The following is a 26,165-nucleotide window of genomic DNA, read 5'->3' as shown; positions in this document are numbered from 1 at the left end:
AAAATAACACACTTTTCTTATAGGTCTTCTTGAGTTTTTAACTGGAAACTATAAATTTTTAATACTTTAAGGACATTTCAATGGTTTTAGCATAGTTAATTTAATGACACTGTGGTAAAATTTAAATTATACATTTCCCAGCTTTCGGCTGGTTATGTCTGCTGTGCACATAGGCAAAGAAATAATAGCCAATGAGCATAATACAAAGAGCATATTAGTGACTGTGTACAGAGATGACAGGCTATGGTGGCAGGGGAAGAAAAAAAGCTTAGTATTATATCAAGTCCAGTGAAATGCAACAGATATTAATATTGATGATAATTTTACTAAGTATGTTTAATAATCTGATAAAAATGGCATATTAATTAACTTGGAAGCTGTTACTTCTTAAAGTTTTAAACCAGAAACTACAGAAATTGTTTTAAAAAAAAGGATTTAGCAAGAGGAAAGCAGAAGGTAAGGGCAAGGTTGAGGAATGTTCGTTAAAGATCTACGCAGGTATCAAATGCCTGGACTGTTTGCTTTTATTAGAATGTTTTCTCTTTTTCAAGGCTAGTCTACTAACAGAAGTCTTGGTATATTTTTAACCTTCCTGTGTGCATTACACTTATGATTCTTCTCGCTTTGGCTTTCTTTTCCTTTATTTGCTGTAGGGACAGTAGCTGTATACAGCCACCGGGAAAAAAAAAAAAAAAAAAAAGGGAGATAGAAGAGCCTTAGATGCGTATGTAGAAAATTTACTTCCATGTAAGTCCCTAACATCAGAGGAATCTGATTTTCACTGACACTAGTAATTTGCCATGGCAAAATTGGTGTTATACACAACTAGATCATATTAGAAATAGTTTCTTTCACTCATAATCAGTTTAGATCATATTAGAAATAGTTTCTTTCACTCATAATCAGTTAACAGCATGATACTGATTTGTGGTACTAATTGCCATTTTACTTAAACAGGATACCTTGGTTTTCATTATAGATAAATTAGTATCAAACTTCAATGAGAAAAAATATTTTTTTTTTTTCACAGTGAAGCAAACTGAACCTTGTCAACTGCAAAGACTGATGTTCCACAGTACTTGAAAAAATACAAAAGTGCAAACAGAACTGATATACCTTGTTCTGATCTAAAGGGTCTTTTTTTGCCAGATAAGATGTAGTTTCATTGTCATATATTGGTTAGAAATACACCTTTGAGACTGCTGATTGGATAGTAAGTTTATGGTCATTCATGTAATGAAATCTCTTCATAGAGTTAGACAGAGGCCTGAAAATCTTTGGTCTTGAAAAAGGATTTTTTTTTTTTTTTAATCAAGACTATGTGGGTTAATTGTAGTTTGTGGTTTTCTAGACTTATGTAATTCATTTTTGTAACTAATCCCATTAGAAAGCACGTTTACACCATACTTGTTTTCTAGATATCAAATAACTTGTTTCAGTTTCTGTATACAATTTAATTTTCTGCAAAACATAACTTTTTAGAATATGAATAGACATTCTTCTCAGGGAGGAATTAGTGTGCAAATACTGAGAGTCCATAGATTTTAAAGATTGACAGACTGGAGAATGTTAGCTATAATGTGAGAGAAAATGACAAATGCATCACAAATTCCCTTTAAATTTTGAAATTTAATAACAGATTTAATAATATATCCCCAAAGATCACTAAATCTTGATGCAATAGGTGATTATCTGTTGAAAAGCCACCCTAATTAGTTCAGACTTATGGCTGATAAGGAAGAATATTCCCTGGGAAGGTGGCTTTCTAGTGAAAAATGAATTTCAGCAGCCTATGTATGAAAGATCCTTGTAGTCTCCACACAGATCATGGATGCTGATTAGCAGATCTAACAAAATATTGAGCACCACTTAAAATGTAGTTTAGGTCTTTAGGGTGCTATAAATTAAAAGATACACTCAAACTATATGCTTGTGTTTTGGGGTCTGACAAGATTTCTCAGTCCAAACAATCTGGGTTCATTTCAAAAATTTCCCACAATTTCTTGGGAACGTCTTCTTTAACATTCTGTTACTTTCTAATTTAAAAATAGACTTGGTGCCTACAGAATTTAAACATTTTATCCCTATATGGTAACAAGTCACTGAGCAACAGTAATTAGTATTTATCTTGTCTTATTTCAGTGATAATGCCCAGAGATTCTGGCTGAGATAAGACTCTCGTGCTGCACAATTTAAACAGTGATTACTTCACTATCAGGAAAATAAATAGGCATATTCCCTCAATATATTGATGCCAGCTATCACAAAACTGTTTCCATTCTATTAAATGTTGTTAGCCCTTATAACATGGTGGCAGCACATGGACAGCCTAGCAGGAATGGCTTCTGGCATGCACAGAGTCCTAAGATGCCTAAGGACTACTTGGGGACAGGTACTTGATGCAGGCTAAAATTCAGCCAGGGGGTAACTGCCTAACAGCATGGCTGATTGCATCCCAGTGCAATCCCAGGCAACATTACAGGACAGCTTTTAATTTACTTGTGCAGGTAAATCATCTGCTCTAACTGCTGTACAGCGTATATAGGCAGGAAAATGTAAGACTTGCTTTGTGTGCTGTCCTGGACATTCCTCTGATGTGAGCACCTGTCTTGGTCCATGGCCAGTCACTCCAATCCTTCCCGGGCTTCTCTGGCACATGCGTGTCTGCATCTGTGTGATCAGTTGACCAGGGAAACGATCTAGCAAAAAAAATAGCTCATGTGAAATAAAGGGGCTGTTTTTCACCTGAATCAGATCCATAAATCTTTTCATTGTAAACAAGAGACCTGAGATGAGGGAAGGAAATTTCAGCAGTTTAACTTTGTCGCTGAAACCAGACCTGACTGCACCCACAGGTATAGAAAAGTATATCTCTTGCCTAAGGTCCACAAAGCAGGAAACTTCTCAGCCACAACAGGTACTGGACTGTTTCTTTAATCATGTTCTCTGCAGTAGAACATAAGTAATGAATAAGATTTTTTTAGAAGCGTGGCCAAAATCATTGTGTAGTCAGAACTCATGTGTGTAATACGATCAATTATTGAAACTGCTGCTTTTGAACAAAGATCCTTTTTTTTGTGAAGGGATGATCTTACTGTTTGTTTTTACTATTTAGTCAAGGTTTCCTACTATTTAGTCATCATTTCCCTTTTCTACTTTATTACCAGATCTCTAATTCCAATTATGAGCCTGCCAGAGCTAAATTAGACCATGATTTATGCAAAAATTGAAAAGACTTGCAGAAATCTTTCAGGAAGATAAGAGTTTTTGTCATGAAGTTTCTCTTTCTTGATGTCCTCAGCATTTTGTCTCTTTGCTGCTTTAACATCACTAAATTGCCACTTGGGAATCTAGGGATCAGTTGATGACATGAAGTTACCTTTGAATTCCCAAGAATTTTAGATGAAGTTTCTATTACGGAAAAATGATGTTGAAAGTCACAGTCTGAATGGTCTTAAACAAAGAAAAGCCTTTAGGTGACTGATGATTTGCCATATTCTGCCTGTGTGGTGCACAATCAGCCATCACAGCCAGCACAATCACAGTAACACCAGCAGAGAAATTAATCTTAGAATGAAAATTCATGAACTGTTTGCTCAACTGATAATCAACTAAGTTGTATAAGCAGATATTCAAGGCATATACAGCAGATCAAATATCTTGTGGCTGTTAGCAACTTAAAAAGGTTGAGCTTTTCAGATTTTTCTTCTCAGTAGGACTATGGGATATATCTGGGATACTTACAGTACAGTAACTCAGAAAAAAATGAAGAAATGCAATTGTATGGAAATACCAAAAAGCAAGGTTATACAGGGTGTGACTCAGGTCCCTAAGAATTAGTGCCATGTCTTTAGGTGCCTGAAAAGGTCCAAAATATCCGCATGTGCTTGATGGATACTGCAGAGTAGTTATGTGAGACTTGCACTCTGCTGACAAGGCAGCTGGAGGCCGGGGCGGGGTGTGTGTGTTACTGTACGTATCTCTTTTTACACAATTAAATCCTATTTGAATTGAAAATTGGTGAGATATGGTGGAACACTTCTTCAAACATCAACCCAATGAGTGAAGAAGAGATTATTTTTCTAAAATGATGTATATTTCAATGCACTGTTACCTAAACATACACCTCTGTATTAGAATTAAACATTATTTCCCTAAAAAGTCAGTGAGTGCCTAAATAGATGTATAGCAGTATATAAAGTATTGTATTAAGGAGAAATAATAGAAAGTATTGTCCTGAATACTATTTCTGGGAAGAGAGACTGGGATGTTTCAGTTCAGAGACGACACTTAGGAGCTTGTAGATAACAACTTCCTTGAATATAATCACAAAATTCATTTGTTAGCCTGTGGGAAATGTTATTTGTTAAATTAATTGAAACTCATGAGTAGCCATTTTCTTTGGATATTTAACTGGGGACACAAAACAAAATCTTCAAACTGCTTAGTAATCAGCTCCCATAGTTGGACTAATTCTGAAGATCTTTATTACAAGGAAAAACATAGTTGTGGTGTTTTCACCAAAAACTGGGAGGAGAGTAAACTGTGGTACTGTGCTGTCTGAGTGACTGATCGCAGAGGTGCAGAAAAGCTTGTGCCAGATACAAGTTGAGCCTGGTGCAACTTAGGGACCAACAGAGAAACCGAAAATTACAGTTTGGAGTAATTTTCAATCCATTTTACATATATACTTTATTTTGCCTTCGCAGTGCAGTTTTCAGTTTAAGCAAGCATTACATACTACAGTTGGATGGAACTGTAGCTTTTGGGAAGCTACCACCTTGATTACAAAGAAAGCATATAAATGCGTACCTCTGTTAGACACAAATACATGTTCATCTTTAAAACATAATACAACATCCACTAACCAAAACGCTTTATAAAATTGAATACAAATTTCACCTGCAAACTCATATATTTTTTCCTGTTTCTGCTCTGAAACACCATTCTTTTTTTTCTTCTTTTTTTTTCATAGTAATTGAGCTATAAAGCCATTAAAGTAGGAGTTTATAATGAAAACACTGACAGATCCTTAAATATAGTAAATAGCAAAATTGTAATAAGATCCTGTCAAAACCGAAAATGAAGTCTGAGAGACCAGAAAAATATAAAACCATGTCCACTTCTAAGTTTTAGGATGATGATATTTTAGATTTAAGTGCTCTATGTGTTTCCATTAATAGCATAGCAGTGTGACAGATGAAATACCTAGGCATACGGCAACTACTTTTGTAGTCCAAAGATTTCAGTATTAACCTGAAGGTAGATAAAAGCTAATAGTGTCAGGCTTCCCTGTGTCTCTGTCTGGCAAGAATGTAGAAAACCTGTATTAATATTGGGAATTTCATGTCCCCATATGAGATCTCTTTCTTTTTCTTTTCTCTGAGCTCTTCCACAGCTGCTGAATGTTAAAGAAACATAACTGAAGAACCAGAAAACGATGCAAGTTTAGGTAAAGGCAAAATTTCAGCAGCCTCAGTTCACACCCTTGTCTATTGTTACACACGGTTTGAACAATTTGTTCCCTTCAGGGGATTTATTCTTCATTTAATACCTATAGATGATGCTTCTCAATTAGTTAATGGGTACTGTTCACTGTTTTCCTGTTCCTCGTAGGTCAATGTGTGGCTTGAAATGTTATATTCACTACTGTGAAGACAGAATTTCCTCATTAATATTTCTCCAGGTTTTTAATGCCCGGTAGCTTTACAAATATTCATGCCTCCCTGTTTTCAGTATCCACTAATTTTATTTGTGATATTTAAAACGACTGTCAGAGCTCTCACTATTATATCCAGTACTTTGTTTTTCAACGTACAGCTTCTAATGGCTTCTATATGGCTCCAAATCAGTTCCAATGATCCCAGGTGAGGCACAGTAAATAAAGAACATGTCAAGCAGACAGTAACTGTTACATGGCAATACACAGTGGGTGGGTTTTGTATAAGTGTTGGTGGCCAAGCAGGTTGGGGCAGATCTGAATTTAGAATTCCACGTGTCATAGAGGTAGTGTTGATATTAATTCATTATATGGCTATATGTACTATAAATCAGAGGCTGCCAGCTGATAGACACACTGATTAAGTGATATGTGCACTGATGGGAGCAGACAGAGCCAGACTCTTCTCAGTGGTGCCCAGTAACAGGACAAGAAGCAAGGGGCACAAACTGGAATACAGGCAATTCCATTTAAACATCAATTCCAACTATACATATAAATATCTTTCTTAGGGGGTGATTAGCTGGAATAGGAACAAGTCTCTCAGATCGGCTGCCATGTCTCCATCCTTGGAGATACTCAAAAGCTGACTGGTCATGACCTTGAGCAACCTGTTCCAGCTGGCTCTGCTTTGATCAGGGGGTTTGGATCAGGTGATATCCAGAGGTCCCTACGACTTTCAGCTGTTCTGTAATTCCTTTATATTATTCAAAGGACATGGAAAACAAAGGTTATACCCACTTGCAACCAATACAAAACCCCACCATGTTGTCTGCTTCAGGAATATGGATGTTGAAGTTTGTGTCCTGGCCAAGCCCAGGCCAGGCTATTGCTTAACGTGCCAAAGGTTTTCTTCACCTCAACTTCCCAAACTCCTTCAAACAGAAGTGGAATGCAGGAAACTAATTGTTCCATAGGAAAAATGGCTCAGTTGAAGTGGCAGGTGAAGTACTGTTACAATTTCTGCTCCTCCAAAAAAATACTTCATATATTTAAGTCCTCAGGCAAAATTAACTTTGGAGCTAAGTAGATGAATATGAGCAACTGCACGATGACCATAGAGATACTGGCACTGCTGTTCAGCTCATGGAGATCTATTGTGAATGTGACCCTCGGAGGCTGTTAGCAGTTTTCAGCAAAGCTTGTTCTGTCATGAGAAAGAGCTTAGACTGTGCCATATGGAAAGGGAGAAGTCAATGCAGAATTGTAATGCCAGTGGATACATATATGTTTCTACATCACTGTATTTAGATATGTGTTGTTTAGATTAACTATTAATCTACACTTGATTTTAGATATACAAGAAACATTGATAAAATAAGCATTATTGAGAAGCTTTAAAAGGAAAAGAAACGAAAGCAAGACAAAGTAGCACAAAATTGGCACTATAAAAATCCTGCTTCCTCAGTTACCCATTTGTTGGTTAAATTGTGCTATTTTTTTATTTCTTGCTCGTCTGAAAGAAGGAAAAGTAGGGATGCAATAGAACACTTTGCACTGCTAGAGTGCTTTTGAATTATTTTATTTTTACTATAATTAATGAATATGTAATGGAAATAATGAACTAGAGTAAAAATTCAATACAAGTTTAATGAGAATAATATTTTAGATGTAGGAGAAAGAAGAAAAACAGATGAACAAAGATTTACAATGCTTTTTGTAAATATCTATGACCCCCCAACATCAGCTGTAGTCACTACTACAGGGCAATCTAAACAAGAAAGTAGGTGACTTTAAGAAAGTGATGAAACAGAGATTACAGGTCATATAGTAATAGCTTCCAAAATTTTAGGCAGTAGTAAATCATTTAGAAAGTACCTGCAATTTACAGAAGCCTGAACACAGGAACTGAAAGAATTCATAAAAAATGCTTCTCCAGAATTTAATCATTGACTTTAATAGCACTATTCATGTTTCATACTGTTGCAACTGACTGCAGATTCCAGTCTAGTCTACTGTGTGTTATAAAGTTTACTGTCTACACAGAATAATGTCACTAAATATCACTTCTGTTGCCTTCTTTGAGGTTGATACATAAATTTTAAAAACCATTTAATTAAAAACAGACTCCTGTCTGGCTTCCTGGTCTGACTAGTTTGGGTCTGGGTTTTCTTTAGAAGCTGTTGCTAAAATAGTAAATGAGGGCTTGATTACAGGTTAGGAAGCATCTGATCGGAATATTTCAGAAACTTTACAAAAATGTTTGTTGATCACTGTACTCTTGCCCAAGGGCCCAATTTTTCCTATTTAGGAACTAAACCAAAGTTCCAACCAAACATTTTATTACAATCAAAGCATAAAATATTTTTTCCAGACTTGGATCCCAATAGAATCCACTTTTCCACAAAAACAAAACTACTTATGAACTAAAAGATTCAAAAGTTCTTTACAAAATTATTATGGACTAAGGAACTCAATGTTCAAATCAATAACCAGAGTACACATTACCACAGGTGCCATAAATGGCACACAGTCATCTATCAGCATGTGAGACAATGAAGTCCAGAAACAAGTGGTTGGTAAGGATAGTTAACAGGTTTAATTACTGTGAGTTAACTGATGAAAATATGCAGCTTAAACCTGTTTCTCTACCTACACAACTCCCATTGCTGTTGTGCTCAGGTGTGTTCTAATTCCAAAACAGAAGTATAACAATAACTTTTTTTCCCCCTCCTCTTAACTTTTAGGCAAAAATGCTGAATGTACAAATGTTTGAATGTATTAATGATTCACTGAGAGAATGATATATGAAAGAGATTTGAATTTTATGTGTAGTTCCTTTCAAATGCTGATAGCGATCATTAAATGTCCTGTATCAGTAAGCTTCACAGACTATGCCTTCTTCTTTGGAAGTCCTAATCTTCTGCATAGTAGATCCCTAATACCATATATTTTATTTCATTAAAATGTGGCTTTTGCAGCAGGTCTTGATCTTCACCTCTGGTGAACAGAATGAATTGTGAATGCTGTGGAAGCTTTACGAAATAAGTATGTTTCTATAGGAGTAATTTCATCAAATTTAAAACTTTTATAAGATTGTAACACTCAGAATGATACTTTTCATCAGCAAATAGTTGTGAATATCCTAATTTCTTTGCTCTTATCTTATAAACTTGCCACTCATTCAGAACCCAGTTCAAAAGAGCTGTTATAAAATAGATGTTTTCCAAGTGGAATAAAATGATATGACTGCTCAGAATAATGATTGCTCACCAGTGAGAGCAAACCTAGTACAGGCAAGCTATGAATATGAAGACCTTGAGTTGGATAATTTCTTTAAAGGGAGAAACAGACCAAGGGATGGAACTCCTGAAGACCCTTTCCACATTTACATTGCCAAGTGAGTGGCTTTAGCCTTTTGAATGAATCTGAAACATTTGAGGCTTTCGGACTGCATTAAATTCCAGGAGCCAGAGTCAAGGTCTGACTGCAGTGAGAACTGCACCCAGCCATGAGTCACACAGGAACAAGCTCAGCCTTCTGCTCAGTTACAAATGCAAATGTCACATGAGGTATTTCTGTCAATGAGCTTTTAGTTGTATGGAGGAACACTTAAGGAGGCAACTAAGTTTGGAAGAGGTGGATTAGATGATAACAGACCTGCTAGTCAAGTGGAATTTCTTCTTCACCACAGAGGGGAAGGTCTCTTTTGCATTGAGACTTTCCTAACAGATGTGCTTACATGGAGCAAATTCCTTTTCTGGGTGGCAGACTTGGCAAAAATAAAACACAACATGCACTTGTACAAGAACTTGCAAAGAGGAATAAGCTGTGGCAGAAAAGAAAAACAATATATTCTACTGTTCTGTCCTTGCCCTTCCTTATTAATTAATCAGAATGCTTCCCCCACCCCCCCTCCCCGAAATCTTTGATAGTTTAACATTCAATGTAAACTCATCACATGACAGTTCCTAATTTTTTTTGCTGGGATTTTTATCAGCAGACTGTGAAGAAATCCCCTTTTAAAAGTGTGTAGATGTGCTCACCATGTCACATTATTCCTTTTTAAAAAATGTATACATAGTTCCCTTCCAATGGTTCCTTCTCAGAGTGGCTAAAACATGGAAACACACATACTTCCTGCATTGATTTACACTTTCTTTCCCAAAATCATGACAGGCTTCCTCATCTCTTCTTTAGATAGACTCTATTAATATGCAGAGGAAGAACTGAGTTCCTGATATTCCCCCCACCCCCACCCTTCTATAAACAGCAGATGCAGGGAAACTGCTCTGAATGACACAAGTTACTCCCTGAACAGCTGACTAAAAATTAAGTTGAACACAACCCAAGTCTTTCAAAGATTTTAAATAGTTTAAGAAACTTTTTGTCTTCCATGTTTCATAATTTCCCCTTCCAACCCCTGTCAAAATAAGTAAGTATCAAAAGCTGCAAATACCAAAAATGTAGCTTCAGTTCTTATTTTTAGCAGATTTTTACTTCAGAGTTAGTCATACGTTTGCACAAGCATCAGGTAATTACCAAAATGCTTTACTGGTCTTGGATTAAAAAGTGATTTACATGTGATCAGGGAAACCATCATGAGTCTTGTGGAGATGAGAAGGGAAGGTCATGTAATGAAAAAGTCAATTGCGTAGCTACAGCATAGAGGCACCAGTCTTAAAATATTTGATATTATCAGCACCTTTTCTGTTGTATCTTCTCAACATGCACTATACAACTCATACCTGTTAGTAAAATGTTACATATAATGCTGTTTCACTCTGCTCTCCCAAAGAGCCAATATGGCATGAAAAGTCACCCATTTTTCCTTCTCGGAACAAAACAAATGGCATGAGACAAAAATAAAACTCACCTGAATGAAATGGCTCTTGCAGCTAACAAGGACAGATGTGCTCTACTGCTTTCATTACTATTGCACAAATGAACCAAAAGGCGTTGCTTTTATCTTTTTGCCTAATGCCATACAAGTCAGTTTAAGTGGTTTATTCACATACATTACCAGAAAGAAGATAAGATTGCTCTGTGTACTTAAAGACCATGTGCAGGGTGCCAAAACTGTTCTACTATACAGAAGTGCAATCTTGTAAATTGCAATTACAGCTGGCATTTAACCTGCCGTTTTTAAACTATGTCTAATGTACAGAGCTGGACAGAACTTATTTAATCAAACATATTCGGTTAAACAGATTGTGCTGCTGAGTACAGAAATTACTTGTATAATTACATCCTATAATGGAATCATATTTTTCTTCTTTGAGTCATTTTAAAGCTATTTGTAGACAGACTTCCATTGTGATCAAGCTGCAAATCTGCCTTCTTAAAATTATTTCAAATGAAAAAGCACATTTGTTATTTTATGTGGTCCTGACTACTTTAGCCTCTATGCTTTTAACACCCTCATACACTGAATTTGTAGTATCTCCACAATGTAACTGAAACATTTTTTAAATGAGTAACAGAAAATAGAGAGGACCCCCAAAATAATATCTTTTCATCTGTCTACATCTCTGAACAATTTCAAGGTTTTTCATTTCAGTGTTGTGGAAACAATAAAGTCATTACTGACAGACGAATCAGCTTGACAAAATAATTGTGCCATACCCATGCTAACATATACATGTTCTTGTTGCTTGCTGTATTTTCATATATTCATGTCACAGAATCAAACATGCAAACACAATATTTAGTTTACCGAACAGGCTTCTGACCTCTTACTCTCCCTTAACACTTTGTCTCCTTTCTTCCAGGTGATAGTTGGCTTTGGAGAGGCTTGTGGCTTGCACTCAATGACAACTTCTTGGCCTTTGGTAACAATTATTGTTTTCCTCATTTGATTTAGGGGGAAAGTGGGAGCTGAAGCTGTTAAAAAGAAGGACGTTAACTCTACAGAGAATAATCACAACTTCCTGTTTCATTACCTTCTAATAAAATATTAGAGTAGTACATTTGGGTTTGGCTTGGAAATTATTACACCACAGGTTAGATGGAATTTTACAAAATATTTGAAATCAGTAATCAAGACTAGATGCCAGGTCTATAATTTAATTCAGTTATGAATTAGTGAGATGTCCTTTACATCAGCATACAAAAGTAACATTGACTGTGAAATCAAACAGTTTTAGAAATTAAATACCACAGTTAATTTAGCTACACCTTTTCAAAAATTTTTGGATTTCATAGATAACTTGTTAGAAATAACTAGTTCAAAATGAAAAGAAGTTTAAATTTTGCAACTATCCAAAATGCACTCCCTACAGTTAATTCTTACAAAAAATATTACTCTTAGAGAAATTTCATTGCTTTCCTTTTTTATATTTGTCTGAATACTGGGAATTTCAGAATACTAGGAAAAAAAGAGTGAGAACTTCTTCACTGAAGATATTTAACCAAGTCTTGCTCTTAGTATTTCACTTTTCAAGAAGTCCCATTGGTTATATATGTGAGCTAAGCTAATAAATGTATCACAAAATGACACTAATTAATTTCACACCTAGAAAGGACAGTTGTTCTCAAGTAATCTCATTTGTTTGTTTTTCTTAAACCAGTTTTGCAAAACCAAAGCCCCTTCTGCACTATCTCAGCTACTCATATAGGAACATGTTACTCTCCATTGCCTCAAATATGTAGGAATTTTGTACCATTATTTTGGGTAATTTTCATACCAGAGATATTTATATGGACAATTTATTCTGTTCTTTTCCCTTTAGTAATCCAGAAAATTGAACATAACTGTTTCTTTAATGCAACCTTATGGTTAAAATTAAACAGGGGTACAATCTCACAAGTGACAAAATGATTCTACTGCTGCAACATATAGTGGCCATTTCCAGTATTAGAGAATATCAAAGAAAATGTACAACTACCTGATGTAATAGGTATACCTATTTTATAGTACATATAGAGAACAGAGCAAGAGAACGTCATAACCAACAGGAATGTCTTTGCTGACTGAATCATAAATGACAAAGGAAAGTGATGGAAAGAAAGCAGGCACTGACTGTGGGGTTCAATTTATGGCTAGACAGAAATATTTTGAAGAGTTATCAGTGAAATCCTAATGTCGGCCAGCTGGAAAATAATGGAAATGTACTAGATAGGCTAGTCTTCAGAAGAAGTAAATCTTAGCTCAAATATTATTTCAGTAAATCCAGTGTTATTATTCACTTGATTGGGAGTTTACAAGAATAATGCCCAGGTGCAGATTTTGAAATTTGCAAGGTTTGAGCATCTCAGAGACCTCTAATCTCTGATACGGCCATTGAATTATTTTGAAAGACACCTGTCTTCCAGCTATACCATGCTCTAATAAGGATCTCACTGAACTCTGTGGAAGCCCTCTTATCACTATTGTCCCATTGTGTGTTACCATGTTTTGCTTTAAGGAAAAGAAGTGTTGGAAAGACGTGATTCAAGTCTTCATTAACTGCCCACTTCAGCTTCAGAATAATGAAAATATTATTGTATTTCCAGGTAAAACTATGTAGTGTATTTGCTTTAGTATGGACCATACCATAGTATGGACCAATTACAAGTATGTAATTTTCAGTATTCAATCAGTTCTGGTGACTTCACAAGGAATTTTTACACCTTTAAAAATAAGATCATGCTTAATTAACATTGAATAATGGTCTTGGTAGAAATAATAATTTTATTTTAACAGAGACAAAAATATATTTAATTTCTCTAAGTTTATTCTCCTGCACTTATTTTTGAGGGAGTAAAAAAATACTTTTCCATTTATTTGAACTGAAATAACCTTATATGAGAAGTAGTCACAAAATGTAACTGAGTCAGTAATTTATGAAATAAAATTTTCAATGAACAGAAGGACCTGTGCTCTCTCAGCAGCAAAGGACACACTCACACATGAATAACAAAAATAAAAAGGAATGAACTTTTACCTGCTCTGCTAAGTTTGGACTGGCAGATGCTGTTCCTTATAACAGACCAAGAACACATGTAATTACCAAATGGGAAAAAAATAAAGTGTCTGCTTTTTTTCAATAATACTTACCTAAAATTTTCAGCTCAGCGCTGACATAAATGGTGCCATACTTATTTTCTGCTAAGCACTGATACATTCCAGCATCTGAAAGGTTCACACTGTGGATCATCAGAACGCCATTAACCATCTCAATCCTGCTCTGTAATGGAATAATAATTGAAAACAATCTATAAAAGTAAACAGGCATTGGAAATTCGCTATGCTGTTAGGCAAAGGGACAAAAGACATCTTTAGGTTAAAAGAAATCTGAGCAACAAATTTCCTTGGGCTTACTTTTTTTTTTCTTGTTATATAAAGAATGACAAGAATAAAACAGGTGGGGCAATGCAGAAAAAACTCAAAAGATATGTAAAGGTAAATATTTTTCAGTGCAAGTTCACTACCTCCAAGGCTTGCTTTTGTCTGTTTGCTTGTTTGTCTGCTATTACCCTTACATGAGTTTTAAAAGCAGTTCACCCTGGAAACTTCAATGAGGCGAAAAGTCTGTTGTGGATGTAACATATCTGAAGATCTTCAGATCTCTAGCAAAGGTTTGGTTTCAGTCATGGTACTATACTCATAAAAGTAGATGAGAAAGATTGCTTGCATGAACAAGAGTGAGAGAGTCAGCTTTCCTTCATTATTTGTGCAAATTTCTTATTTGAAGGTCCACTAGTAGAAAATAATTACCAAAGCTGGCAGAGAAGGGGCATTAATAGCCATTTCTGAAAATGTGTACTTCATGGAGCTATATAATGAATAATTTACTCTACTATAAAACTTCTCTAGGTTTCAGTATTACAGTTGTAGGTTTAACAAAAGCAGATAGAGAATAAAGTGTTTGGGAGTACAGAGGAAACCGAAAAAACTTGTAAGGCCCCGGTTTAAACTGATTTTTAATTTGAAATTTCAGAGCCTGGTGCAACTAATGGTTTGGAAAATCAGAAAAACAAAAAGTACAGATATTTAAATTGCTTCAATTTCAGGACTAATAGCTCCATCTAAAAAGGCAGAAATGGATAAAGTAAAAGCGTATAACCTTATTTTCAATGCCTCACAGCTTCAAAAGTAAACTATATTTATGTTTCCTTTCTCATTGTTTGCATAATTGGTTGATGTTCACAGATAGAAGCCACATTCACTGAAAAGAAAGACATTACATCTTTTATATTCATAAATCTATTCTGTGAATTCATTTACAAATGAAGACATTTTCTCCCAGGATTGAACAGCTTTATTTTAATCTGCAAAAATGTATGAAATAAATTTACAAAACTTTTCTTTACTTTAAATAATTTGAGACTATAAAAATGGAAAGGTGCTAGACAAAACCCACATGATGTGAGCTGACGAATTGATGATTCAGTGAGAGAAACAGAACAAAGTGAAATAAAAGGCAGGCCAGGCCATGAGTGGTCTTCTAAAGAAAAAGAGAATTTCATTTAGGTCTATTTTTAAAATATATAACTGTATTTAAATATGTGACTGTATTTAAAGGTGTTACTTTCTAGCAGTCTTGCATGGAGCATTTTTATGGTCTTGATGGTGAGTTCTGTTACTTGCAGATAATTAATGGAGTTGAAAACGGATGAAAATATAATAATCATTGTACCTCTTACATTATCCTGCTAGCGTTTGAAGAGTATGATTATGTACAAGCAAAATGTGGTAAATAGCATAACATTGGGGGAAATATGAAGGAATCTGATTCAGCAAATACAGCTGTTCTCTGAGTTGTTACTATCTTTTTATACAGAAAAAAAATAGATACAAACAGCATAATACCACTATCTAAAGGAAAAAAAAACCCACAACCAGCAAACACCAAAACTTAATGGAGGTTGTTTAGATGTACATTATAGTACAATGGCAGATGTTGTTGCAGACACAGCTCAAAAGGTTCTGCCTCCCAAATATTTTGGAGAATTGCTGATGAATGGAATTTTACATTGCTTGAGATGGTTCAGAGGAGACATGCATAGAAAACCTATCTGTATACTAACACTTAAGAAACTAACATAAAAACCCAGTAATTTCTGTACTTTTCAGTAGTTTCTTTAACCAACTTCATCTGAATGAAAGGAGAAACATGCAACATGCTGGTGACTCCTCATCTAACGTACCTGAGGCCAGAGAGGAACTCCATTTTTCAGCCAACGATATGTGGGCCTTGGCTTTCCAGTGGCTTTACATTCCCATCGGAGCTGGTCTCCGCTGTCTAATTGAGTATCATTAAGTTTCTCCACCCAATGTGGGTAGGCTGTAAGAAAAAGCATATAAAAGCTATATACAAAGCATATAAACTGGTAAGTCTCTAGCTGATATGCAAAGATGTAATCAATTACAGAGCTTAAATTATGGCCTTTACAAAGCTTAGCTTACTTTCAGAAACACATTTTAAATCAATCAAAACCAAAAGAGAAATTAATAAAATTAACAAAACTCCATAACTTTAAAGGAAATGCTGTAATGACACCAGGCAGTGAATAGTATCATGAACAGGAATAGAAATCTGCCTGATTTAATAAAGTCCAATGGACTCATTTACAGTACTATATATTAATGCATGTTTTACTACTGTACTTAAGAACATTTGCTTGGTAGTCACAACAGAATATTTAGTAACTTCTTAAGACCTAAGCTATTTAATTTTTGGTAAAGAGGTCAATCATTATAGACTCTGTTTCATGTTGTTTTCTCAGTTTGCTAAGGAATCATGATCTATTCAACTATGAATGACTGGACATTTTGTAAGGTATTTGCACATATTTTTGTTAAAATGTCTTGAGTTTAATTCGTATTTCAAGACAGAAAAAGCTTTTAATGTTTCTAAGCACAGAACCCATGAGATTTCCAGCATTCATCAGGAATTACATGGTAAATCAATGTTAAACCAGTCATTTTTTAAAGGCAGAGTTGTTAGGTATATATGTTATCATTAAAATCTAAGTTTCATGTAATAATCTGTTAAAAAGCAAGGATATTTTTTTTTCCAGAGAAGCAGATCTTTAATGCAGCAGTCTATCAGATAGCTGTATATAGATCTTACAATTTGGAAAACTTTGCATGACTCAGTGAGGAACTGAGCATTCATATGCAGAAATAAAAACGTACGCTTAAAAGCCAGCTTCTGGGTTTTCATACCATAACCATGTCAATTTGTGTAGCAAAGAGAATAGTAGATTAAATTAATTACCTTAATGATATTAAAATTTTTTGTGAGTTTTTTTTCAAATAGTAGAGAATAAGTAGCTAAAAGGCTTTCATTGCTAAAGGACTGTACAATTCTTCTGCTTGGTATGAATAGAAGTCCAGATCTGTCACAACAAAGTCTCTGCTTCAAACATCAGATAATTGATAATGTACTTAAACATGGGGAAATTAGTTTAAAAATAAATCTCTGAATCTAGCTGGTGTTTGACAGGTCACCAATCAAAGATGTAAGAAGATATGAAAAGGCATGACAGGTGACTAACAGCTTCTACCTTACATCTCATGCATGGATGATAAAAAAAGTGAATGAGGTGTCTACCGTTCCTAAGCAGAGAATAGTCTGCTTTACAGTTCCTGACCAGACAGTTCTCAGCAGCTGGAAACATATCAGAAAAAGAATCACTAATTTCCCTTTTAGTAAAGGAAAACAGAAACAAGATTGACCCAACCTCACTCTCAAACCCAAGATCAAACCAATCTGCTCCCTTATTCTTCTTATTGCTGTCGAGGCAATGACTGACATCTCCATGTATGCTCCGCCGCACTGAATCACTTGATTCTTAAGTTATATCAAAGGGTCCCATGAACCCCTCAGAAGCAGTTTGCAGGAGTCCCTGCTCACTTGTCTGCTAATTGTCCTAAAAATATCGTTTGATTGCATTGTATAGTTGATGCTGTTCTTTTCTTTTTGAGTGTTTCAATATGCACGAAGAAAGCACGCTGAGAAGAAATGTTTCTTTGAAAGTGAGTATGCTAACATGATTTTGGAAGATGGGACAGTTAAATGTGTACCTAAAAATTCATAAAAGTTAGCCAGTGGTGCTATAAAATCATGCAGAGAGGCTCTAAACTGTCCCAGTTTATGTTTCATTCTTTTTTATCTGCTTTTCTAAAAAATCTACTATATGACCCAAAGCACATCTAGTTTCATTTTTCTGTGTTGAAATTGATCTCGTCATGAACCAGAGCATTCAGCATTAGAGTGTGCACCTGTTTACAGGTGAAATAAATACAGTGAAATAAAACCGTCTCCCCGAGCATGGCTGCAGAGCTGTTCTCCTCAGTACAAAACTGCTGTTCCCTACCCTTTGTGACTGTGGTTTGTTGTTGTTGTTGTTGTTGTTGTTGTTGTTTGTGCACTGTGTTGGCAGCACAATCATGGCACAGGTTTTCCTCTGTAACCCCAATCATTTGGTATTAACAACTTTTTTTTTCACTAGTTGGGGTGTTTCTACCCTACATTTTTTCCTCATAGTCTAAATGACCTTTGGATTCATAATTTTCAAGCTGTTGAACTTGCCGTCAGTGAAGGCAATTAGAATACCACTCCTTTGGGAACAAGGTAGCAAAGTAGTAGGTAGATGTAGCAGGAAAATCGCTAAAGGCATGATTGAGAGAAATACTTTGATCACTTTTTAGCTTCCTTTCCTCTCTATGCACTCCTTACTTTGGCACAGAGAGTTCCCTTAGCAAGGGTCACTCTCCATAATACCATAACACTTGTTCTTAAATTCTGTCAATAATTTAAAAAGTGAAATATTTAACTGGGTGTACAACCTCTGATTCAATATAGTCTTTTTTTTTTTTTTTTTAAACAAAAATGTTAACATCATCCTGTTATACATACAGGCAAAGAAAACTTCATTCCATAGCTGCGCTTAGTTTTAATTAGAAACTATAAATTGTGAGAGGCCTTTGAACAGATTTCAAAAGTAATAGGTTCATTTTTCTTTTTAGAAATGCATCATTCATCTTGGGGGAAAATGGGAGTTTGTCTGGTTTTTGTCTGTTCAGTGAAGAGGTTTGGGGTGAATGTAAGAATAGGATGTGTTTTATTATTCAGTAGTCTTTATGGATATTGTGCTATAGCTTTATACAACACTGCCGAGATTTTAAAATCACCATCCAATCCCTGATTTATTTTACGCTGCATTTCTGCACCTGTTTATTCAAGGATGTCAAAATGTTTTACAAACACAAATTGGCAATAAATCTGCAAGCTTACAGGCCAGTTTTTATATCCTCTGTGCAAAATTCTGATGCAGAAAGCAGCCTGCTTTCTCAAATAATAAAGAAACTTTTTGACTGAGAATATTAAGAACAAAATTTTGCATAGACAAGTGACTTCAGATGGTGTCCTAAAATGGGAATCAGTATAGAGTTTTGGTGAAAAAAAAATAATTTTCTGGACACAAGGATAATTGGGAAGCATATAGTAGGAGAAGAATTGATAGCTATCACTGTGAGAAAGATAAGATAGCAAATTTAAATTGAAGGTGCAATTCTGACCACAAAAATCTGTTCCTCTCTACCCAGTTTTACTGCATGCAGCTAACATGTAGTGGCACTAGTGGATGTTCTTCCATACAGTTTTTATAAGGAAGCAATGAAAACTGTTTTTAAAATCAGGATGGTCCATTACATTGCATTACAGAATATTCCCATCCTCAGCTGCTTGTTCCACTCTGGTGTTAAGGCAAACATCCCCTCCTGCTGTGGCAGCAGTGCTGCTCATGGGGCGTTGTCAGGAGGATCAGGCAACTGATCCAGCCAAAAGAAAAACGACCAAAACTGTGTTTTTGTGGTCTGCTTCATACCACCACCATCTGCTGAACTTGTACTAGTAAGTAGTAAGTAGGTAGTGCAGAAGAAAACCCAAAAAGTTTTTTAGAGTGAGAGAAGAGCAGGAATTGCACAAACCAGTATTTACCATTGGGAAAATGCTGCTAGCCAGGGTTTGTGAAGGAATGGTAAATACAAAAGGTTAATGGCCAATTTGTCTACCCAAATTTTAGATTTTGTAGTCTCTTCTATTAATCAACTTGAGCTTGAATAAAATTTCATGGAAATTTACAGAATAAACAGATCACTTGTGGGAAAAATCACACCTTCTAAAATAGGTTGCAGTGCATATGAGGATGTCTTACATTATCAAAACTGTGTTTTTAATGCTTTGTCAGTTCCACAGCTGAATTTCCACTAAGTGCTGAGACTACAACAATCTAAAATTGTCAGCATCCAAAATACCACTTTCTGAACAACATCCGAAGTGTCAGCTGCATCAGTCAGTCATGGTATGTCTGGATTGCAGCATCAGGTAAGAAATGAAAAATCACTAGGATGGAATTAAATGTGACCAGACAGGCAGGCTGGGTGTCCTGGGCTTTCTCCAAAATACTCTGTGGTGACCCAGATCAGATGCAACTGTCAAAATGAAGAAGATTCAAACAGACAGACAGCGAGTTCCCACAGAGACATGCAAAATGTGAGACTGCAGTATGACACAGCTGGTCCTACAGCCTGCTTTGAAATTTTACAAGAAGCCCCTGGTAACAAATGATGGCCTACATCTGAATTTGTGAGCCAAAATAATCGTTGCCTCCTGGAGGAACAAGATGTCAGTGAAAAGACAATGAGTTTAAAGGTAAATAATTCATGTTGACTGTTGTTATGAGTAAGAGGTACAGCAGGAAATGCTGTTTCAAGTAATGCCCCCAAATTTTGCCACATCAGCTGTCAGCAAAGGAAGCTGAGAATTTTGAAAAGTTACATTTCGCTAAACTTTGTGCTGCTAAAAACCTTCTGACCCAAACCTTCTTACGCTCCTGGAAAATTTTGTCCAGGTTTGTAGGCCAGTGAGACACTAATGCTGTCTTCAGGAGCACTAAAGGCTGGCAGAGGCTCCCTGGGGAGTACTTAATCTCAAGGCCAAGAAAAGGTACTCTCAGGGAGCTGGTAACTGTGTTTCTTGGTGTGCTGTACTGGAGATTGCTGCCAGTCTTCTCCATCCAGAAGCCCTCTGTTAGTTCTCTGACCTTGCTCCCCACTAATGCAGGTAGGTGAAACTGACTGAGATATGGTTTTGACTACCTGTAAGATAGCCTAAAGTATACTAATAGTAGAATTAAAGTATAATAATGCATATCAGAGAAATGAGATAACCTGAAGTGGACTCCCTTTCTATAGTATTAAAGATGTTTTTCTAATATAATTGCAAAACATGCTAATTAGCACAAATTGTGCTGTATCCATAAAAGCAATAACTGTAAAAAACATAATTTTGACAATCGTGGAGAACTAAAAATTCATATTTCAATTGGGAAAAAATAGAATAAAATTGATGTAGAAAATATTTTCTATGGATTCCTAGATTTGAGTGCCATCTTTATTTCTGCTCAAAACTAAAATGTATACAGGCTAATGGAGAAGCAGTGTCATGTAGCACATTATGTTTGCTGTGATTTTCTGCCACAGGTCTGCAGGGTGCCCTTGAGAAAATAATTTTGTTCTCCAACAGCTTAGTTTCCCTCTTGAAGAGCCTTTAATATTCCTTTAACTCTGAAAAAGGAAGGCATAGAGAATTGTAACACCTTTGCATTGGCATCTAGTAGTTTCACAGTTCTAGAAAACAGCTAGTAAGTGCATGTGCTGTGATACACCTTATAACTCAAATAATTTCTTTTTTTTGTGGTCTGCTTCAATAAAATCTGTTTAATTTCAGACAGTTTAAGAAATGTTGTTGAAAAAGACCAGCATGCTGCTAAATGCCCCTGGCCCCCAGGTCCCTACCATGAGCTGCTATACTTCCATGGAAGTAATTGACAGTAAGAATTTGTAATACCAGAGAAATATCGCTGGGGTATTGGCACAATAGGAGACATCAAGTAGTTCCTGGGCTTTGACTGCTGTTTTTCAGTAAAAGCCTTATAAAACATTTGCTTCAGGGGCAGTATGGATGGCATGTACAAAAAAAAAGGTGCAAGCCACCATCTTTGCCATCAAATATTTTTTCAGCATATACAAAAATATAAAATAAAAAATTGAAGACCAAAACCTGCCCTTCGCTCTAAATGGATGTGAATGAAAAGCAAGGAGACAAGCATCATCCAGAGATATACGGATACTCACTAAAAACAAGGGAGCTAAGATAAAGACATTGGAAAGCTGGAGGAGACAGGAAAATTGATTATGGACCTGGAAATGTTGACATATGTGGAAAATAAACTAAATATATGATGCCAGTCTATGGTTATTTGATGAAAGGGTGTAACAAAGACAGAGAACTGTGCATAGTTAGTAATGGAGAGAAAGCACTAGGAGCCATGGGCTGAAATCAAAAGAAAAATAAAATTGATTAACAGGAGAGACTCCTTCTTAAAGGTATCTATTAGCCTGAGGACCTGTCTAAACTGCAGCAGTTGGAATTCCACTGACTGTGAAATTTGAAGACAGAAAACAATTCAGTCTGAGATTCATCACATGACCTCTGGCAGTAGACCTCTCCTGCTAAGTATTTAAGGTTGTAGGATTCATGGAATGATAGCAAGTGATGTAGCTTTAATTGGTAAGAAGTAGGTGGGGCTCAATCATATATTCAGTATAAAGAAAACTTTGACTTATCAGTATTCAGGGAATGTCCTATAGGCTTTTGTTTCTATCCTTTAGGATGCAGTAATAATATATAAAAGTCATGACTTTTACTAAATATTTTTGATTTCAGGTTGTGTTTTTTCTTTTCAATGTGATGCATGAGTCAATATTTTTTGTGTGCTCACTCAGAAAACTTTCAGAAAGACCAGTCTTAGAAAATGTTCAGCACTTTCTGAAAAACAGAACCTTCAGAAATTGTGTATGCCTAGATTGAAAATTTTCTACCAAAACTGAAACGTTTCTCCATTTTTGATTCCTGTACAATAAATTTGACAAAACTCAGCACACAGGTGTGGCAAGGGTGAAACATTATTAAAGCTGTGATAAAAAACCCAAAGATATCTCTAATATAGTTTTCTGACAGATATATCATGTTTAGGTTGCATGTCATTGTTATATATTATATCAGGATGAAAAAAATAGACTAAAAATTATAGTGATAGTCTTAAAAAAGAAAGCCAAAATCCCATAAACAGCAAACTTAAAATTGTAGTTAAGACAGTTCTTTGAGGGAATCGACTTTATGTTTCAGACTTTAATGCATTACTAAGAAATAAAAATACATAATTTAATACTGATTTTATTTCAGAAGAAAGATTTTTTGTTTCTAAGGGACCTTAGCATCCTTCATATGTAGTTTAAAGCTTTAAGAGTGCACAAATCATTGCTGGATAATACTGTGTGCAGTTACACTTACTGTACACTTGTAGTTGTCCTCTGAAGACGTTTCTTCCCCGAGAGTTTTCAGCCTTACATTCATACATTCCTGCGTCCTCTAGCTGCACATTAGGTATTTCAAGAACAGCTTGGGATTTTCTCAGGCGGGCTTTACTTGGATTATGACCATTAACTTTCCTCCAAGAGATTGTTGGAACAGGGCTGAAATATTTAGTGAAATTACTGTTAGCACTTTTCCACTATCAAGAATATAGATTCTGTTATCTGGTAGTTTAAACACTTAATAATCTAAGTAGCAATAAAATATAACGACAATTAAGGTTCATACAATGCTTGATATACTTCACTTTCTGTAGGGAATCCCTAATAAATGGTTTGCTACATGGAATTTGTCTTTTTCATCCACAAGGGAGGCCAAGATTTTATTGAGATCAAGTAAATCACTTGAATTACTCTCTCTAGAGCTTCTTTAGCACTCTGTGCTTTACTCCTGAACACTTCCACTTTATGGGCAAAATAGAACAACAACTTCAAAACCTGGACGGATTTAGCAAATTCCAACACAACCTAATTTTCCTGCAATGACACCGCAGTTCAGGAGATCAGTAAGTGATAACGTACGTCTAGATGGGGGATTTCAGTATCATTCTATCTTGGATATGTTAAGGTGACCAAAGCTTTGGTTACCTTTTCTGTTGCAATATTCTTTAAGTTAAAAAACTGCTTGTGTAAGAAGTATATATTAATGGCACTGCTGCTTCTGACTCACAGCATTGCATGCCTGCTCACGGGAGTTGAAGGGCTTTTTGCTGTGGCTTGCTGTTCCACACGGTTCTATGTGGAAACTGTCATTTACATTCACGCTGAGGCAAGAGATGGATTAGATAGCATTTGCGCTCATTTAATTTTCTTTTTAGCCCAAACACCTATCAATTGTTGTGCACCCACTGGGCTTTTTGGTACAGACATACATTTGTTTAAATATGGCAGGCACTTAAGAAGGAAGAAAAGAAAAAAGAAAAAAAACAAAAACCAAACAACCCTGTAGTTACAAAATATTTGATTGTGAACTGAAAACTAGACTGCTTCAGGTATTCCAAAAGAAGCTTGGAGGACATCATAACACAAAATGTAACTGTTACAAGCTAATATTTTTAAAAAAAGTATTTTGTATTTATTTGAATTTCTTTCAAGTCTAAGCTTAGACAAAAACAGATCTTGTGGCAGTTTAGATGGGGAAAAGTACTTCATAACATAGGTGCAAATTCAAAGCTTCTACTAATTTCTGCCATCATTTACTAACTTCCACTTAGTGTAACTATATGAAGTTACACTAAAAAAACATGTTTCCCTCAGTATCTCAGGGTGTCCAATTTGAGACAGAACAAACGCAAACACAGCAAAAGAACCATGGGTAAAACTCTAGCTATTCTTCGGCCAGCTAAAATCAGGCTGTGAGTTACTGCATGTGTACCCAAACTTGCAGACAAGATACTCCAAATTCCAGTACTTCATAGAGGCTCAGAAAATTTCCAGACTTGTAGTTGGAACTTAGAATTTTTCTCTAATCTTATGTCACAAATCACTGAATTTCATTGAGCCTATTAACAGAATTACCTTCACAAAGTCAGTATATAGTCCCGTATGGAATGGTATCCTCTATTTATTTGAATATATTGGAAAGAGAAAATCATTGTTTCTTGTGTCAGTTTGCTGCACTAAGTTCTTAACCTGACAAAAGGTACTTTATTTGGAGTGTGTGTGGATTCATCTCTGAGGCACAGTCCCTACAATACCTCTCTATTCTTGCAAAGTGGTCCTTTATCACTGTCTCCCATGGAAGAAATACAGGTATAGAAATCAAGTAACTTTTTTTTTTTTTCCTTAGAAAACAAAACAGACTGATTGCTTTTTCTTCAGCACTCCACTTATGTATGTCTTTGTCTTTCTTGATGACTGATTTCCAGTTTTGGTGTCCTGTAGGTTTGGTTTGAGGACATGTCTTGTATGAGTCTAATTTATAAAGTTTGCTTCCTATGAGAAGTTACTTTACATACATTTCCACTGGAAGATTAAAAGCACTTCACATGCTTACCTGACACAGGTACTTCAACCCGACCAATTCTCCACACAAAGACTAAATAGGACATTTCTGTCTCTGATGCACTAATAAAACTTATTGGGTTTAGCCCTAATACTTATGATATTCCTTTCTCATCTTTAGCTACATATTTTGATTTACTGCACTTTGATAGCTATTTCCATGTATTGGAAGTAGTAAAAATAACAATATTATGGGGGTTTACCCCATTTATTAGCTCTTATATCTTATTTCTAATTGCACACTTCACTTTGATAACAAAATTTATACTCTTGCTTGAGCAACTTTCTGGAAATTTTGGAGGTCTATTGTTTTGCAGTCAGCTTTAAGTGCAAACTCCTTATACGCTTGTCCTCTTTCTATATGGAATATAATTACATCATGATTGCTGGCTGCAAAACAGACACCATGGCCAGGCAAGTGTTTAATTAATCATTATTAATCACAACACAGGTCCACAGTAGGAGTACTTCATTCTGGTACAGTGCCATACTACTCATCAATTGCTGTTTTATGAATGATAGATAGATGTGCAGGTACACATTATTTGGCACCATATGGGTGCCATGATTGTTGCCCATTATCACTTACTTGCCCTTCAGCCCTTCTTCCAGTAAAATCAGTGACAAGAATACTTTTTTCTCTATTGTCATGGAAGAAAACTAGTTCTGCTGAATAGAACTGATAAGTGGAATATTTTTCATAGTGAATATTTCTGAGGAACAAAGAAGACATTAAAAACAGTGAAAGTTGTCTCATTTAGCTGCTATAAGACTTCTGAAAGTCATGTATATAGGAAATTTCCTTAAAATTACATTTAACTAATTTTTTTAAAAAATTTGCTTTTGTGTCTGCTACAGAAAATAGATGCCTACAACACAGCAAATACAGAGGAAATGCGTTGTTCTCTGGGTCATTAGGAAACATTTTTTTTAAAAAAACCACTTTTTTCTTCATCATTATAGGGTAATAAGTGGAGTTTTTCAAGGAGATAAAGTTACTTTATCTGTGTAGGTTTAATGATTTCAAGGGAAAGTACTCCCAAACTGCAATTCACTCTTCGCAGAAAACTTGTA

The 26,165-nt window shown here is 35.5% G+C and overlaps 1 protein-coding gene across 4 annotated transcripts in view; it reads right to left on the bottom strand.

The window, feature by feature from the left end:
- CNTN5 (contactin 5) overlaps window positions 1–26,165 on the bottom strand; it is a 678,174-nt gene that overhangs the window by 121,189 nt on the left and 530,820 nt on the right. For all 4 annotated transcript variants that reach the window (XM_056329576.1, XM_056329574.1, XM_056329577.1 and 1 more), the window contains 4 exons: window positions 23,008–23,189; window positions 15,791–15,927; window positions 13,698–13,827; window positions 11,392–11,542 (listed from right to left, as the gene is read on the bottom strand). In XM_056329576.1, the coding sequence (XP_056185551.1) occupies window positions 11,392–11,542; window positions 13,698–13,827; window positions 15,791–15,927; window positions 23,008–23,189 (600 nt within the window). The remainder of the gene's footprint in view (window positions 1–11,391; window positions 11,543–13,697; window positions 13,828–15,790; window positions 15,928–23,007; window positions 23,190–26,165) is intronic.

This window comes from Falco biarmicus, chromosome 2 (assembly GCF_023638135.1).
Source record: "Falco biarmicus isolate bFalBia1 chromosome 2, bFalBia1.pri, whole genome shotgun sequence".
Classification (NCBI taxonomy): Eukaryota; Metazoa; Chordata; class Aves; order Falconiformes; family Falconidae; genus Falco; species Falco biarmicus.
Note: the sequence above shows the minus strand (reverse complement) of the source record. Positions and strands in the feature narration are given on the sequence as shown.